This window comes from Ranitomeya variabilis, chromosome 2 (assembly GCF_051348905.1).
Source record: "Ranitomeya variabilis isolate aRanVar5 chromosome 2, aRanVar5.hap1, whole genome shotgun sequence".
NCBI lineage: Eukaryota > Metazoa > Chordata > Amphibia > Anura > Dendrobatidae > Ranitomeya > Ranitomeya variabilis.
Window position 1 is genome coordinate 906,450,113 of NC_135233.1, and position 18,289 is coordinate 906,468,401.

The 18,289-nt window shown below is 44.8% G+C and overlaps 1 protein-coding gene across 1 annotated transcript in view; it reads left to right on the forward strand.

Annotated features, from left to right (window-relative positions):
* The window catches only part of NCEH1 (neutral cholesterol ester hydrolase 1), a 58,159-nt gene extending 52,026 nt beyond the window's left edge, over nucleotides 1–6,133 (forward strand). Inside the window, exons 4-5 of the mRNA XM_077290523.1 lie at nucleotides 76–247; nucleotides 3,739–6,133. Of these exons, the coding sequence (XP_077146638.1) occupies nucleotides 76–247; nucleotides 3,739–4,356 (790 nt within the window). The 3' untranslated portion in view covers nucleotides 4,357–6,133. The remainder of the gene's footprint in view (nucleotides 1–75; nucleotides 248–3,738) is intronic.
* The last annotated feature ends 12,156 nt before the right edge of the window (nucleotides 6,134–18,289 follow it).

Genomic DNA, 18,289 nt, shown 5'->3' on the forward strand with positions numbered 1-18,289 from the left:
GCTCAGTCGGCACACCTGGCTTTCACTGCACATGTACAGATGTATGTATTGATGTATGTTGTGTTTTGTTTGTAGGTACAGACTTGTGCCAAATGTGCATTTTCCAGAGCAAATAAATGACGTATACGCAGCCTCTAAATACTTCTTGCAACCAGCGGTCCTCGCCAAATACTCTATAGATCCGCACAGGATTGCCCTCTCTGGAGACAGTGCTGGAGGAAACCTGGCAGCAGCCGTATGTCAGCAGGTAACGCATGTGGAGATTTAGGAGTCATCTTCTCACTTCATACATTTTTAGAGGATTTACATTTTTGGGACTCACAATCCATTCTATTCAATGACAAACATATCTGACCTTCCGCCAGATAACCGGACAGTCGCAAACAAATCTGCCCCAAAATTAGTTGCATGTGACACCAGGAAAACGGTTTCATAATTATAGGAATGGGTTGGTAGATTGCTTCATCAGCTTGCCTTACTGCTACCAATGTTGATGTCATTACTTAAAGCTGATTATAGTATACAGTATAATGATTTCTCCATAATCTGTTGAGCATTTTAATGTTTCCTCTTTTGGGAAAGTTGCATACATTTTAAGCTATTCACCATAATGTGATTGATTTTCCCAATCATAAGTTTTGAAAAATTGTTAAGGATTAGCGGGCATTCCCATATCCACATAGGACATTGTCAGATGATTTAAGCAGTTTTGCAATTTACTGTTTATTGATATCTCGAGAGAGAGAGACTGCAAATTGTAACTTTTCTGTACTCACTGTCTAGTTTGTAAGCGCTGCTCTGAATCTGTCTAGGATTGGGAGCTAACAATGCCTTTTAGCAATCATAGTCAGCTTCAGGGCAGCGCTTACAAGCTCAGTAGAGCAGCGCTTGTGTGCACTGTACCTGTTTGGCCACCACTGCTGCAAATTTTAATAAACTGGAAATTGTGAAAGTGCTTTTTCTTTTTTTTTTTCTTTTCGAGCACTATCCAACAAAAACCATCTATGAATAACTCTCTAAAGGAAAAGAACGGACATAATCATTAACATTAACACAGGGTGTTTCAGGACCCTCCATTCTCAGGATCAGTGAATTTACGATCTATCTTGTGGATGGGTGATAAATGTTTATCGGATGCCCCAAGAAAGGCTTTATGCATATTTTAACTCGTTAGAGACCATGCCAGTCCGAACTTCACTGATCACTAATGGGACCCTGGTACCTTGTCCTTACCATTCCATCAATTGTTTTGTGTATAGCAGTGGTCAAACATGCATGGAAATGCTGAATACTCCATAGGAGGTATAAAAATATCTGCATGAAACAATTTCTTTTAATTGTAGCTTAAAGGTTGTAAAACTAAAGTTTCAAACATTTTTTTTTTTTTTATTCACCAAAAGAATGAAAACTCCCAAAATAGACGTTCACATATTATAAGCAGCAATCCCACTGCTGACCACTAAGTGGCACTGTTGGTTATCTGCAGATTGTACAGTTACCCCTGGTAATAGAAGTGTCCCCCTTTATCATACACCTAAAATAAACGCGTACTTGTGCTAGGAGTCTATCGGTCAGAACAGAAAATGTATTTTCTTCAATCTTTTCTCCCATACTTCCATTTGAATTTGCTCTTCATCTGTTTCATATGCTCAAATCAAATTTAATCTGATTTAGACTCTGACAATCACTAAGAGAGAAGATTGTTCTCATATTGTAAAAAACTATTTTATGTAGTATGTGTATTTACTTTTATAAAAGTTTATAAGGTATTTTGTCTAAATATCTCTTACAGGGGACCTGACATTTCTCCTCATGTCTGTTTGGGGAAAAAAAATCTATTCTGATACATGTTCTGGAACTGCGGTCCTCTGTCATTTCTCCTGGAAATGAATAAATTGACAATTGGGATTTACCATTTCCTTTGTTAGGGTTTGTGGTTACAGTGGTGGCAAATCCTCCTAGCCCCATGTCTTGGCTCTGTACCGAAATTATTAGGTACTGACTTGTGGCACTAACGTCATGTCTGGCCTTGACGACTACTCGTCCTGCTGTATTCTCTCCTGGTCGGCAGCGTGATCGTTGATTAAATGTCAGGGTTTTCTGACTGGCTAGTGCCGGAAACGAATTACAGGGTGAAGCTTGGGCTGTTTTGCACTGTTTATACATGGGAAGCTTATGTAGGCCCTGCCAGTTATGGTGCTATATACCGCTCTAAGGTATGTGGTTAGTGAGAAAAGTATGGTCAGAAATAGATACACAAAGGCCACGTTCACACGTTCAGTGTTTGATCAGTATTTTACCTCAGTATCTGTAAGCCAAAATAAATGCAAAAGTGGCGACGTGTTTCTATTATATTTTCCCTCTGATTGTTCCACTCTTGATTTTGGCTTTTGGCTGAGGTAAAATAGTGAACGAGGCCTTCGTGTATTTATTTCTTCTTTCCCAGCTTTTCTAACTACCCTGATTGTTTAACCCTAGTATTGCTATTTTGGCTTTGACCCTGAACTGTGCAACCTCTGTTTCGCCTGCTGTATCTGCTTGGTATTCCAGAATTAGGCCAACCATACACAGGAGTTAAGGTACCTTCACACTGAACAACTTAACAACGATAACGATAGCGATCCGTGACGTTGCAGCGTCCTGGATAGCGATATCGTTGTGTTTGACACGCAGCAGCGATCAGGATCCTGCTGTGACATCGTTGGTCGGAGGTAGCAGACCAGCACCTTATTTTGTCGCTGGATCGCCCGCTGACATCGCTGAGTCGGCGTGTGTGACGCTGATTCAGCGATGTCTTCACTGGTAACCAGGGTAAACATCGGGTTACTAAGCGCAGGGCCGCGCTTAGTAACCCGATATTTACCCTGGTTACCATTGTAAATGTGAAAAAAAACAAACACTACATACTTACATTCCGGTTTCTGTTGCGTCCCCCGGCGTCCGCTTCCCTGCACTGTGTCAGCGCCGGCCGGCCGTAAAGCAGAGCACAGCGGTGACGTCACCGCTCTGCTTTAGGGCCGGCACTTACACAGTGCAGGGAAGCGGACGCCGGGGGACGCGACAGACACCGGAATGTAAGTATGATGTTTACCCTGGTTACCCGGGGACTTCAGCATCGTTGGTCGCTGGAGAGCTGTCTGTGTGACAGCTCTCCAGCGACCACACAACGACGAAACAGCGACGCTGCAGTGATCGGCATCGTTGTCTATATCGCTGCAGCGTCGCTTTAATGTAATGGTACCTTTAGGTGACTGTTGGCCGAACGATGCTTTGTTTAGCCAACAGCCATCTCAGCTGACTATCCCGTACACAGTAGTGCTCACTCAGCCAAGTGTGTTCTCTATTATAAAACGACTGACCGATTTCTCTGATGGCGGCTTATCTCCAGGAGAACAAAGCTGTCAGCAGTTCAAAATCTGACCTGACCGACATCTTTTCCATCACCCAATACACATCAGAGAGTCAGCCAAACGTGTTGATATCTGTGGATTCGGCTTGACATTGGTCTAATGTGTACGGGGGCCTTTAACCTACTACAACTACCTAGATATTGACAAAAGCCATGAGAACACCAAGTTGTATTTTATTTTTCTCATACATTTCCAGGAGGAATAACAGGGGTACAGCATAAGACTGAGTTCTAAAACTCGTAACACGCCATGATTTTTGTTACGCGAAGTCTAGGTTTTTAATACCATATAATACTTATGTTCTTCTTTCTGTTTGCTTCCTATATAGCTTACACAAGATGAGAATGTAACAACCAAAGTAAAACTGCAAGCTTTGATTTATCCAGTACTCCAAATATTAGATTTTAACACACCCTCCTACCAGCAAAATATGGATATGCCAATCCTTTCCCGCTACGTCATGATAAAGTTCTGGCTGGACTATCTAAATGGGAGCCACACTTTTGCCCAGGCCATGCTGGTTAACAATCACACCTCTTTAGACGTACATGAAGCTGTTGCACTTCGGCAACTTTTGAACTGGAATTCATTGTTGCCTTTGAGCTTTAAAAAGAACTACATGCCTCTGATACAAACTATAGGGAACCCCAGGATTGTTCTAGACGTACCTGCTTTATTTGACACCCGGGCTTCTCCATTGATTGCACACAAGGAGACCCTTCAGAAGCTTCCAAAAACCTATATCTTAACCTGTGAACATGATGTCTTGAGGGATGATGGGACCATGTATGCGAAGCGGCTGGAAGAAGCTGGTGTTGACGTCACCCACGATCATTATGAAGATGGCTTCCATGGCTGCATGCTCTTTGCTTCCTGGCCAACTTATTTCTCAGCTGGTGCCAGAACAAGAGACGGCTATATCAAATGGCTTAGTGAGAACCTTTAATAAACATGACATAACAAATTTACAAGGACTATGAAGTCGGCTCTGGAAAAAAATGCAAGACTTTCATTTTAGATTTGAAGGATCTTCATGTTTTTTAATTAAAGAAGCACTCCAGCAATTTTGTTTTGCCTATATAGTTCAACATAAGCTATTGAGGCATAGACAAAAGCCTCTGTATTCTTAGTGTTAAGCAGTGTTAGATGATGTGTCATCTTTATTCTCTTCCCCATGAGATGGAGCCTATGTTTCCCAATCTGGCTTTATCGAAATAGAGGGGGCAGAGTCTCATTATATTGTACCAGCCCCGAGAACTTTCTCACCGCAACTGTAATAATTGAAGGGCATAGAACTGCTTACTCACACTACAGTGTGTCCTGTATGATGCAGTGTTGGGTTGTCTCCTCTGACTTCTTCTTGTGATGGGTTTCTCACTGTCACCTTTTACAAGATTCACATAATATTCGTAGGTTATATAAACCGTGTGCCTCAGTACAGTTTTATAACTGCAGCTAGTCATTGTATGAACATGTCTACTATATCATTGCTTTTATATAAAGCATAAATTATATCTTGAGTGGTGAGGGAAGACGTGCAGAGAAACAGGGAGGTTAAAGCTAGGCTGAGTATGTGAGCTGTCATGGGTGATTTTAACAGGTGATGTCACTGTGTAGTCCTGACATCAGAAAGTGACTTCCCGTGTACACTTGGGAGAATGTACTGGATTAGTAGTCAAAGTGGAGATCACGTGTTATAGCTGCCATGAATGGGAGGTATAAAATGTATGGGAGCAACTATGGTGGGGTAAAATAAATTTCTCTTTGAGAATATTGTTGATGACTAAGCATCGTGTCTGCAAAAATGCTGGAGTACTTCTTTACCTAAAAGGAAATGGCTTCTCTGTATTTATTTAAAGTATGTAATTGGATGACCACAGAAGAACTGGAATTGTAGTAAAGTTTGTTACATGCTTCACCACTGTGTATTAGGGCGCTTTCACATTGCGTTCTGGCATCCGTTCGGTGGCCACATCGGGACATGTGTCTAAATTCCCCCCCACAAAACATGATTTGGACTTATTCACCGACGGCGCCATTATAGTCAATGGCCAAGTTGGAGCATATGTCCGAAACCAGTTTTTCTGGGGGTCCAGACGTAAGTTCCGATGACGCCACCGAACAGGTGCCGGAACGCCATCTTGTTATAACACTTGAAATACATTTCTGCTAGAGGCCTCAATCACCATTGTGTGTTGACTTTACACTGCACGTATTGAGCAGTTGCAGCGTTGACACCTCGGATGTCTTGCACAGATCATGTTCTATCAGATGAAATGTAGCTCTCCGTATTCCCCTGCAGATTGTTTCCATATTGTGCATTATACAGGACCACTATAGAACAATACTGCCTGTGATCAGCGCTCCATTATCTTACAGACCAAAGTTCACACACGTGAATCAGGCCTTGGAAGGTGGGCTACGCAATATTGCTCATGTTGTTCATGGAGCGGCGTTATCGTGTTTTCTGCTCAGAAAGTCTAAGTGATTGGACTAACACTCCAACGCTCCTTACCAAAGCACACCAAGGAATAAAATGCAAGGAATTTTCGTTAATCACTTGGAAGCTTAATTTTACCCTCTGCAGCTTTCGCCTGTAACAGACTTTGTAGAAATATATGCTGTAATGAGTTTGCTGGAAAAGATTACAGATACTTTGCACTAACCTCTACTGACTCGTGTTGTCTTAAAAGTGAAATAAAATGCCCGTCTGGCCCTTGTCCAGCGCCTGTGTGCTCTCTACTGACCTAGATAATAGCTTTTATATGTGGATGACTTAGGAGTTGTGTGTGTGTGTGTGCTTGTGTGGTTTTTTTGTGTTTTTTGTTGTTTTTAGCTATATGGAAAGGTTGTTCCCTCCAGGGAATGGAATCAATGCAATAATCTGTTCCCTTTCAGTAGTATTGGTGTTAGTACGACACAATTTAGTATTTCTGTGTGTGGGTTTAGATTATTTTGGACTGAGTTTTACAGCTGCATTTTATTAAAATCTGATCCAAAGGGATCTGTGCAATGTTTGTTTTTTATAATGGTGGACATACTTTCAGATCTCCTCATGATTGTAGGATTTATACGCTTTTATCACCGCATAATGCCGCACATATACCACTGGCACTACTCTTTGCATTATAAAGGGTGATCTCTGTGGTATATATCAGCTCCACAATGTTTCTGCAGGGTGTGTATGAGATTTGTTAATATATCATCCACCACGTTTATACCGTAAAATGGATTTTCCATCCAGTTGAAAAATATACTGCAAGAAAGAGCAATGTGGAACTTGGAGAAGCCGAATAGAGCGGCCAGTTACGCATTAATAAGAGCTTGTTAAAGGGAATCTGTCACTAGAGTCAGCCCTTTTAGACTGTTTATATGGCATGTAGGTCATAGGTAGCTGAATAAAATGATATCTTGATGTCTGCAATCCGATGCCATATTCCAGAGAAATCCATATTTTCTTACTATGTATATGAGCAGTTAAGATCTATGGGTCGGACACTGATCTGCAGGAGAATCTGCCTCCAGAGATTATATAAATGAAAGGGGACATTACCAGTTTGAGACATTTAACTAAGACAGGACAGTAGGACTGAACTTTGCCTCCTTACAAACACATTAGCAGCTGCAGCTCTCACAGCTCTGCTGTGTTGCAACAATACTGCAAAAATAGCTGCTTGTTAGATGGAAGCTGAAGCACTTGGAGGACACATGCAGATGTTTAAGGGCTTGTGCACATGACTGTATTTTCTGTTCAAGTGTGACCCAACAATTTTATTCCATGGGTCCATACATATGTCTGCTTTTTTTTTCTCAGCACTTCTAAGTTTGATCCGATATTCGGATCGCACTCGGCCATACATGTCAATGAGTCCATGGAAGCCGTCTGACTGCACTCGGATGACATCTAAGTGCAGTCTGATTTTCAGAGACTGACAGAATAGAGAGGATGGAGAATTTTTTTTCCACCTTAGCCTCGTCCGATAGAATTGGATCACAATGTTCTCAGTTTGATCTGAGTGTGATTAGCATAATCGGCTCAATTCTCTCGAATGAGAGAATAAACGCTGGTGTGACCTTAACCTTATAATCACACACAACTCTGTAGTGAGATCAGGAGAGCATAGAGCGGCCACAACATATCACACTGGGAACCATTACAAAACACTGGTAATGAGCAGAAAGGAATACGGCAGCACTCACCAATCTTCTGTGCAGGTCCCTTTATTACAACGACCTCTTCACGGCACAGGGGTGTATTTACAAGGCAATGTGGAAACTGAACAACGGCCGTTTCGCACCTGTCCGGTGCTTCAACGCGTGCTGCCGTATTCCTTTCTGCTCGTGTGCATGACAGTACGTTCTTTTGGCTATAGCACCCGAAATCCAGCGGACCAGCAAGGGTTAATTAACCTGAATGTTCACAGTGTGTTTGATCAGTGGTGCGGGTCGCTGTTTTCTTTCCACGTACAAAACACTGGTAATGTCCCCTTTCATGCACACTGAGCTCTGGAGGCAGATCACTGTCCGCCCATAGCCTGGAAAAGATCATTTACATACAAGTATAAGAAAAAAGTGGAATTTATCTGGACTAAAACATCACAGATATCAAGGTATTTTATTCGGCTTCCTATGACCTGTGTGCTAGTGATGAGCGAGCATGCACTGGATAAGGTGTAACCTGAGCACGCTCGTGTCCTAATCGATTGTTTTCGTTGTGCTCCAGTTGCTGCAGCTGCATGTCTAAGCGACTCAAAACATGCAGCCGCCATGATTTGAGCATTCTTTTCTAGCACGACGAAAATACTCGATTAGGACACGAGCGTGCTCAGGTAACACCTTATCCGAGCACTCTCGCTCATCACTGTGTGCCCATATACACGGCTTAGGAGGGTTGATCCTACTGCCAGATTCCCTTTAATGTACACTTAAGCTTTCTTTTTATATTATTTCAAGAGATTTTTTTTTAATAAATGCCCATTCCTAATTTTGGCTTAAAAAATGTAATCTTCCTGGTGTGTGTTTGTGTGTATGCTTTTATGGCACAAGAAAGTGTAGAATATATTTTGCCGGGACTGCACAGGTCACCTACACGGCTACTGATGGCTATTCTGTGGCCTGAACAGCATACGTGGTGATGATGAATTGTCTCGCCTCTTACCGTGTAGGTGACGCCATGAGCCACTCCTTACAGTAGTAACATGGCGGCATATTTTCCACAATGTCATGTATGGCAATTCTGCATTAACTTATATTGTTATGTATTGCTCCACGGCTAGTCTTAGAAAAGTAATTAATACCATATTTTTTACAGAATTGCCTTATTATGTTTCTCACAACTTTGTCAGCATACATTTTGAGAATATTTATCAAAAATAATAAAATTTTATGTGAAAATATTCCAGAATTCTGTTGTATGGGTTTTTTGTATTTTATTACTTACATATTATTGTACATATGTGTTAGACTATATTCACACATCTGTATGACACGTCCATTTTCTTTTCCACAGACCTCACACTAATCCATAGTTTCATTGATAAATACACAAATCCATTTTAAACATGTATCCGTGTCTCCAGTTCTTGTCACTATTAACAATATGGCCTATTCTCATCCTTTTTGCGGGTCAGACTCAGCCATTAAAGTCTGTTGAGGTCCATGTAAAAAGGATAACCTAATGAAGACATATTTTTATTTCTGACTATTTCATCCATATTTCTCCTTCGCCTCATTGGGGGACACAGAACTGTGGGTTTATGCTACTGCCGCCAGGAGGCTGACACTAAGTAAACATAAAAAAAGTTTAGCTCCTCCTCCGCAGTATACACCTTGACACCGGCCGCAGGCAAACCCAGTTCATTTTGAAAACAAAACAAGAAAAAAAACACCTCTGCACTGCTGCAATTCGTTAGACTCTGGTATCTCAAACCCTTCTTTGCTGTTATAGCCGTAATAACATTTCCCCGTGTGTCACTTGGGTGCTGCATCCAAAAAAAGAAATCCACAACAGTCGGTAGAAGAAGCAAAAAAAGTGGAGCGCACTTACCAAAGTAGAACTGTCACAATTTTATTCGGACGTACAACGATACAGCAGGGAGGGATGTGGAAACAAATGGATGACGGCCGTTTCGTGCACACAGCACTTCAACGGGTCCTGACGACGAAAGGAAGTAGGGAGGGTTCTTTTACCTGTGCAGTCTATTCAACTCCTCCCACTTACCATAACGTCATAGTGGATAAACCACCATTTATCAGAATATAAGTGTGAACAACATATAACACATAAGTTAAAAACATTACAAATAAACACCGCGCCACATGAGAGCTATAAATTGCCGCTATTATTTCACAGGAAAACAGACACATCTATCTTGTCGTTGAGGCCCAGAGGTCCCAATGCGCCTGCGCGCAATATCCACCTCGCCTCTCTTTTCAATAGAAGACGGTGTAGATCTCCTCCTTGTTGTGGTAAGGAGATTTTTTCTAATCCTGCAAAACGCAACACTTGAGCATTTCCCTCATGATGTTCTCTCACATGGTTAATTAATCTGGGGACCCCCTTTCCTGTGCGCACGGAGTTGAAATGCTCCCTTACCCTCATAAATAGGCGACGGATCGTTTTGCCAATGTAGAAAAAAACACACGGGCAAAAGATCACATATACAATGTGTGTGGTCCTGCAGGAAATAAAGTCATGTACCGTATGTTGAATTGGGCCAATTTTAATCTTACTACCTGTAAGATGGTATACACAGAAATTGCATTGGCCGCACTTGAAATTCCCTTTAGGGACACTTCCACTTAACCAATTTTCTCGACTGGATGCAAACCGGTTGCGCACCAAGTAATCTCTAATATTTTTGCTCCGTCGACATGCAAATAATGGACCTCTTTCAACCATCTCTCTCAGGTCACTATCCTGTCGCAGAATCTGCCAATTTTTTCTAATGGCGGACCTAATTTGAGTGTCCATAGGTCCAAACTTGAAACAGAACACAAATTTCTTATCGTCTTTTTTTTAAAATCTTTTTGGATGATGTATTACCAACATCGGCATCCACAGCCTTTTTAAACGCTCTATCTAAAATTGGTTGGGGATAACCTCGCCTTGCGAATCTGTCATATAGCTCTTTAGATTGTTGTCTAAACCCAGTGACACTACACGGTGTTCCAAATTATTATGCAAATAATATTTCCTCATATTCTCTCTAAATTACCTATCTGAATTGCAGTCATTGTTATTTTCCAGTCATCTACTATTCTAGTATAATTGCAATGTTTTTGGAACAAACTGCCTATGAAAACAGTATCTTTTTAAAAAAAAATAAAAACACTCAAAATGCATGTTCCAAATTATTATGCACAGCAGAGTTTTCAACCTTTTTTATTTTATTTTCAACCAAAAAATGGTCAATTGTGAAGTTATAAGCATTATCAGCTTATTACAAAATGAAATCAAACAGTTTTCAAGTGAAAACTTTATTCTAGGTGATGTTACATTTGCACATAGGACCCCTTGTTAGAAAGAAGCTTCTGAACTCTGTCGTCCATTGAGTTTGTCAGTTTTTGGATGGTTTCTGCTTCAATTGTTTTGCATGTGGACAGAATACCCTCCCAGAGCTGTTGCTTAGGTGTGAACTGCCTCCCACCATCATAGACACTCCTTTTGATGATGCTCCAGAGGTTCTCAATGGGGTTGAGGTCAGGGGAAGATGGTGGCCACACCATAAGTCTGTCCTCTTTAAGGCTAGGGTCACATTGCGTTAGGGCAATCCGTTTAGCGCTAAGCGCTAGCGGATTGCGCTAACTCAATGTCTTTTTCGGGGTCGCGTTAAACGTCCCCGCTAGCGCAGATCCCCGATCTGCGAGAGCGGGGAACGGACCTCGGGCGCGCCGTGGACGCTGCAAGCAGCGTCCGAGGCGCGCTACAAAAGACCGGCACATCGCTGGCGCGTGCCGAAAATGACACGCGCTAGCAATGCGCTTTAACATTGCGGGCAATGGGAGCGTTAACGGACGCGTTGCACGGCGTTAATTTCCCCGTGCAACGCTGTCCGTTAGCGCTCAGCCATAGACGCAATGTGACCCTAGCCTTATGCCCCTAGCAGCCAGAGATGCAGATGTGTTTTTTGCAGCATGAGACGGTGCATTATCATGCATGAAAATGATCTTGCTGCGGAAAGCACGGTTCTTCCTCTTGAACCATGGCAGGAAGTGTTGTTTTAGAAACTCCACATAGATTATGGAGTTCATCTTTACCCCTTCAGGGATCATAAAGGGGCCGACAATGATCCCCATGATTCCAGCCCAAAACATTACTCCACCTCCTCCTTGTTGGCGCCTTAGCCGTGTTTTCATGGGGTGTCCATCAACCAGCTATCCTACACTTCATGCTCTTTTAACCTTACACAATTGCCTGTTGGAAAGAGTCCTCAATTTTTCCTTATCAGCACGCACATGTGTGTGCTGGGAATCAGCTACATACTTCTTGATTGTGCGATGATCACGATGAAGTGTCTTGGCAATGTTGATTGTAGTCATGCCTTGACCTAAATACTCCACAATTTGTTGCTTCTCAGCAGCCGACACATCCTTTTTCTTTCCCATTTTGGCAAAAAATGTAGGCTGCTTAATAATGTGGAACAGCCTTCTTAAGTAGTCTTGCCTTTATTTGGACACACCTGCCAAACTAATTTGCACAAGTATCTGCAATTGCTTTCAGTGATATAAAGAGCCCTGACACACATCACCATCAATGAGTTTAAATGACAAACAAAAAAATTCTAACCTTATCACTCCTAAACTCTTTGTGCATAATAATATGGAACACAGTGTACTGTTTATCCTTTTAACCCTTAAGAATTGGCTATAAGGTAGAGCCTGTTTAGTATAGAAGGGATGGGCGCTATTGAAATGTAATAGGGAGTTAGATGAGGACGGCTTCCGATAGACCTCTGTGTGAATTTCACCCTCAATTACTGTTAACCTAACGTCTAAGGCCTCTTTCACACTTCAGTTGTTTGGCGTCAGTCTAACTCCGCCATTTTCCTCAAAAAACGGATCCGTTTTTTTTTTCGACGGATCTGTTTTTTCCCCATAGACTTGCATTAGCGACGGATTGTGACGGATGGTCGTCCGTTCCATCCGTCATGCGACGGATCCGTCAAAATTTAGCGGACGTCATCTAGACATTGACGGTCATTGCAACGTTTTTTGTCTCCGTTGAAATGACGGATCGCGACGGATCCGTCGCGTCCGTCATTCCATAGAATGGCCACCTATGGGCGACGCGACCGTTATTTCGACGGATCCGTCGCCGCAATCCGTTTTTTCATTTTTTTTCAATTGCGCATGCTCCAAAAAGTATATACAACCCCCGAGTAACGGATCCGTCAAAAAAACGGATCCGTTACATCCGTTTTTTCAACAATTGTGACGGATCCGTCGATCCGTCACTTTGTCGGAAGTGACTGACGCCAAACGACTGAAGTGTGAAAGAAGCCTAAGAAAACCAGATCCCTACCTCCAAATTGAGAGGTGAACCTCATATTCATGGTATTAGACGTCCCCAGGTGCTCCACCAACTGTGTGAAAGCCTCCTGGTGACCGTCCCACACCATGAATATGTCGCCCACATATCTAGCATAAAGTTTGATATGCTTCAAAAAGGGGTTCCTAGATGTGTTGTGTTTTGCAGGATTAGAAAAAATCTCCTTACTACAACAAGGAGATCTACACCGTCTTCTATTGAAAAGAGAGTCGAGGTGGATATTGCGCGCAGGCGCATTGGGACCTCTTGGCCTCAACGAGAAGATAGATATGTCTGTTTTCCTGTGAAATAATAACGGCAATTTATAGCTCTCATGTGGCGCGGTGTTTATTTGTAATGTTTTTAACTTATGTGTTATATGTTGTTCACACTTATATTCTGATAAATGGTGGTTTATCCACTATGACGTTATGGTAAGTGGGAGGAGTTGAATAGACTGCACAGGTAAAAGAACCCTCCCTACTTCCTTTCGTCATCAGGACCCGTTGAAGTGCTGTGTGCACGAAACGGCCGTCGTCCGTTTGTTTCCACATCCCTCCCTGCTGTATCGTATGTCCTAATAAAATTGTGACAGTTCTACTTTGGTAAGTGCGAACCCAGTTCATGCTTAGTGTCTGAAGGAGGCACACGTCTGGTTCCCAGAACTTTCTGGACCCTTTTTTGGAAGTGAGACAGGGGCGACGGACCCTATTGAAGGGGTGCGATCTCCCCAAACCATCAACGGGCAAGCACATGGAGTATCGCCTCCACGTATCCTCTCCCACGATGTGGGACTTGCCGGACTAAGCCCTGACCATCATAAGGTAATGAAACCCTAGGCTGTACAGGTGCGTAGGCATTGTCCGTGTGGCCCCCCCCACTGCCTCACCAATGCTAGACACCAGTGATAAAGGGGGGCGGAAGGTCCCTCTCCTCTTCCTATAGAAAGGAAGACGGAGTTAGGGTGCCTGCACCGTCTATTTGGTTACACAGCCCCCCTCACGCGGGCACCGGCATTCAAGAAGGGCTGCCTGTTGGGTGGGCTATGAGGGCTCCTGAGGCGAGCATCGTACCGGGGGTTTGGAGAGCAGGTCTGCATTTCTTTCCTGGCGTCCCTGCGGACTGGCGACGATGGTGGCTGGAGTTTTTTTCTGCCGGTGGCGCCGCAGTCTCCTGTTTCCGGCGGCACCATGGCCTGTGTGTTATGGGTGGCGCCGCACTGCGGACCGCCAACGTCACTTCCGGGGCGGCCGATAATTTAGTCCCCGGCTTCTAGCAGGAAGTAGGCGGCGGATGGAAGCTCCGCCCCTTCCGGTCGCGTAATTTGTGGCGGCTCTGCCCCCTCTCCTCGCCGAAGCGCTGGCAACCTCTAGGCCGCAGACGCTGCTGTTTCCGGTTCTGTTCTTCGCTCTGGGACATGTTTCACAGAACAAACGGGGACACAGGACTGGGGTAAGTGCTACTCCCCTCAGCCTGACAGCATTTAGCGCTGCATTACTTCAGCTTACCTAGATCCCCTGATTATAGCATTTGCAGGGCACCATGTCTAGAAGGGCCAAATCTCACATGGTGCTATATACCGCATGTGTAGTCTGTCGGTCTGCTTTTCCGCATGCCCAGAGTAATCGTCTCTGTGAGGCCTGCGACTCCGAACGCGCTCAGGAGCCCTCCCCAGCGACTCAGGTAGAAGCAGTGGTTTCTCCCCCAGCCTTGTCACAGTCTATGGCATCCCTAACTAAGGCAATCGAGTCCCTGCAGACCCCGGCTGGGGCCAGGGACAGCGGTTCACCTGTCGTTGAGTGGTCTTCCGACTCTCAGGAGCCTTCTGCCTGCAGGGGCTGCGCTCGCACTAGGCAGACGCGGGGAAAGCGAACCCACAGTGTCTCCCGGGCCATCAGGGGCATCTGCTTCCTAGAGTTCCCCTTCTCGTTCACCTCCGGTGGAGAGCGGTGAACTCGGTTCGGACTACGATTCCGAGGGATCCCTCAATCTAGAGGCCCCTGATTACCAGGAGTCAATAGACAGTCTAATTGAGGCTGTCAACCAGACCCTGGGTATACAGGACAAATCTACCTTGACCTTTGGTCATAAGGTATCATTCAAGAGGGCCAAGCAGTCTAATAGGGTGTTCGCTTCTCACCCAGAGTTTGAGGACTTGGTCCAACGTCACAAGGAGCATCCAGACAGTCGTTTTGCGGGACAAAAGGCTCTGAATGCTAGATACCCTTTTGCTCCTGAACTGCGTAAAAAATGGGCAGAATCCCCTTTGGTAGATCCCCCCCGGTTTCTCATTTGGCATCTAATACACTGTTATCCCTTCCCAATGGCTCGTCTATTAAGGATCCTACTGATTGGCTTATTGATAGTTTGGCTCGTTCAGTCTTTGAGGCTTCAGGTTCAGCTCTCTCGCCCTCTTTTGCGGCGACTTGGGTAGCTAAGGCCATGATGTCCTGGTCAGAATCTTTGACCAAGGATCTTCAGGAGAGGGATCTTCCAGTGGAGTTGACTGAGATATCAAATCAAATAGCTCTGGCTGGGAGCTACCTGATCAATGCGTCTTTAGACGCAGCAAACTGTGCGGCTTCAACGGCAGCAAACGCTATTGCCATCAGAAGGGCTCTTTGGTTGAGAACATGGCGAGCAGATTCTACCACTAAGAAATCTCTTACAACCCTTCCTTATCAAGGGGGCCGATTATTTGGAGAAAAATTGGATCAGCTCATTTCTGATACAACAGGAGGAAAAAGCAATTTTCTTCCACAGCAGAAGATTAAGCAGCCTTTTTGTTGTCAGTTCCAGGCTCATTTTAAGCCCTTTCGCAATAACAGGTGGACCCCCAACGTCAAATCCCGCTGCTCCAGGGCGACCCAATCAGGACAAAGATCATCAGATCTCATACAGGGCTAACCCGTTGGGAAGAATGCGATCTCATGGGAGGGGAAGGGGATCTAGGTCCCATAGGTTTTTGGCCAAATGACTGGAGTCAGCCTCTGGTCCCCGCCGACAAAGTAGTCGGCCGCCTACTCTTTTTTTCACCAGTCCTGGCTCACTGTGGTTCACGACAGATGGGTAAGAGAACTGGTATCTTCAGGATACAAGATAGAGTTTGTCAACCTTCCTCTGTGCCGGTTCTTTCCTTCCTGCCTTCCCAGCTCAAAATCCTGGTTACAGGCTCTGTTCAATTCTATAGAGTCTCTTCGGCTCCGCGCGGATCATCATTCCAGTTCCAAAGTAAGAAAGATTTCAGGGGTTCTATTCCAACCTGTTCTTAGTTCTCAAAAAGGAAGGATCGGTGAGGCCCATTCTGGACCTGAAACATTTAAACAGGTTTGTCAACATTCATTCCTTTCGAATGGAGTCTCTTCGATCGGTCATTGCGTCAATGGAAAAAGGAGAGTTCTTAGCTTCAATAGATATTAAAGATGCATATCTGCACATTCCCATATTTCCTGCGCATCAAAGATTCCTACGTTTTGCCGTAGGCAATCTGAATTTTCAGTTCACAGCCTTACCTTTCGGGCTAGCCACCGCCCCCAGAGTGTTCACAAAGGTCATGGCGGCTGTTGTGTCCATCCTGCATTCTCGGGGCATACTCATTTTACCTTACTTAGACGATCTCATCAAGGGGCTGTCTTTTCGGGCCTGCGAGGAAAAAGTCAGCATTACTCTAGACACTTTCTCGTCTAGGGTGGCTGGTGAACCGAGAAAAATCGTCCCTCGTACCATCCCGGAGAATTTCTTTTCTAGGGATGTTTTTCAACACCTTACAGGCTTGACAATCCCACATCGGGACAAGGTCCTGAAACTTCGGCAAGAGGTGAAGACCCTTCGCCTGCCAGTCTATCACACAATTCGGTTTTGCATGAGGGTCTTAGGGAGAATGGTGGCGACAATAGAAGCAGTGCCTTTTGCGCAGCTCCATCTTCGCCCTCTCCAGCATGCTCTGTTATCAGCGTGGGACAGGAATTCATTCTTTCTCGACCTCAGGTGCCGTCTATCTTTCCAGGTCAGACAGGATCTCTCATGGTGGTCGACGAGTCCATCTCTTCAACAGGGGAAACCTTTTCCCTCAGTCCATTGGCTGTGGTCACAACAGACTCCAGCCTTCTAGGTTGGGGAGCAGTATTTTACCGCCACACAGCCCAGAGACGCTGGTCCTCGCAGGAGTCAACCCTCCCGATCAATCTTTTGGAGATTCGGGCAATTCGGATGGCGTTGCAGCATTTCCATCATCTCCTGGCAGGCCGCCCTGTCTAGATTCAATCGGACAATGCTACAGCGGTGGCATACATAAATCATCAAGGGGGTACCCGCAGCAAGGCGGCCATGCACGAGGTAAAACAGATCCTCTGCTGGGCCAAGAGGAATCGCTCGGTGATTTCGGCAGTCCACATCCCGGGAGAGAAAAACTGGGCTGCGAATTTTCTCAGTCGACAGGGTCTTGCGTCCGGGGAATGGTCTCTACATCCCGAAGTATTTCTGCAGATATGTCAATTCTGGGGAACCCCGGACGTAGACCTGATGGCTTCCGGGAGGAATGCCAAAGAACCCAGGTTTGTCGCCCGATATCGAGATCCACAGGCGATTGCTGTGGACACATAAGTTTTGCCTTGGGGCCAGTTTCATCTCCCATATCTGTTTCCCCCTCTAGCACTGCTCCCGAAGGTAATCAGAAAGGTCAAGGCAGAAGGAGTTCCAGCTATCCTGGTCGCTCCAGATTGGCCTCATCGGTCAAGGTACGCAGACCTAGTGCAGCTGCTCGCTAGAGCTCCGTGGCGGCTTCCGGACCGCCCGGATCTACTTTCGCAGGGCCCGATCTACCACCAGAACTTAGGGGCCCTGTGTTTAACGGCCTGGCCATTGAATCTTGGATCCCAACACAGGCCGGGTTTTCCCAAGAGGTAGCCGCTACCATGATTAGCGCCCAGAAATCCGTCTGCATGTAGTTATCACACCTTGAAGGTTTTCCTTTCATGGTGCAAAGGGCGTGGGCTCCCCCCACTGCGTTTCTCCATCCCAAACATTCTTGTGTTTCTCTAGACTGGCCTGGATTCAGGGCTTGCACCAAGTACACTTAGAAGACAGATATCAGCCTTGTCGGTACTTTTTCAGCGCAGGATCGCTATTAAGCTACAGGTAAAAACTTTCCTACAGGGAGTAGCTCATAAGGTTCCTCCTTACAGAGCCCCCCTGGATGCTTGGGACCTTAATCTGGTCTTAAGTGCCTTGCAGAAAGTTCCTTTCGAACCCCCTTCAGGACTTCTCTTTAACTTGCCTTTCCTGGAAGGTTTTAATTCTTGGTGGCCGTTATTTCAATTAGACGGGTATCGGAGCTGGCTGCTCTATCCTG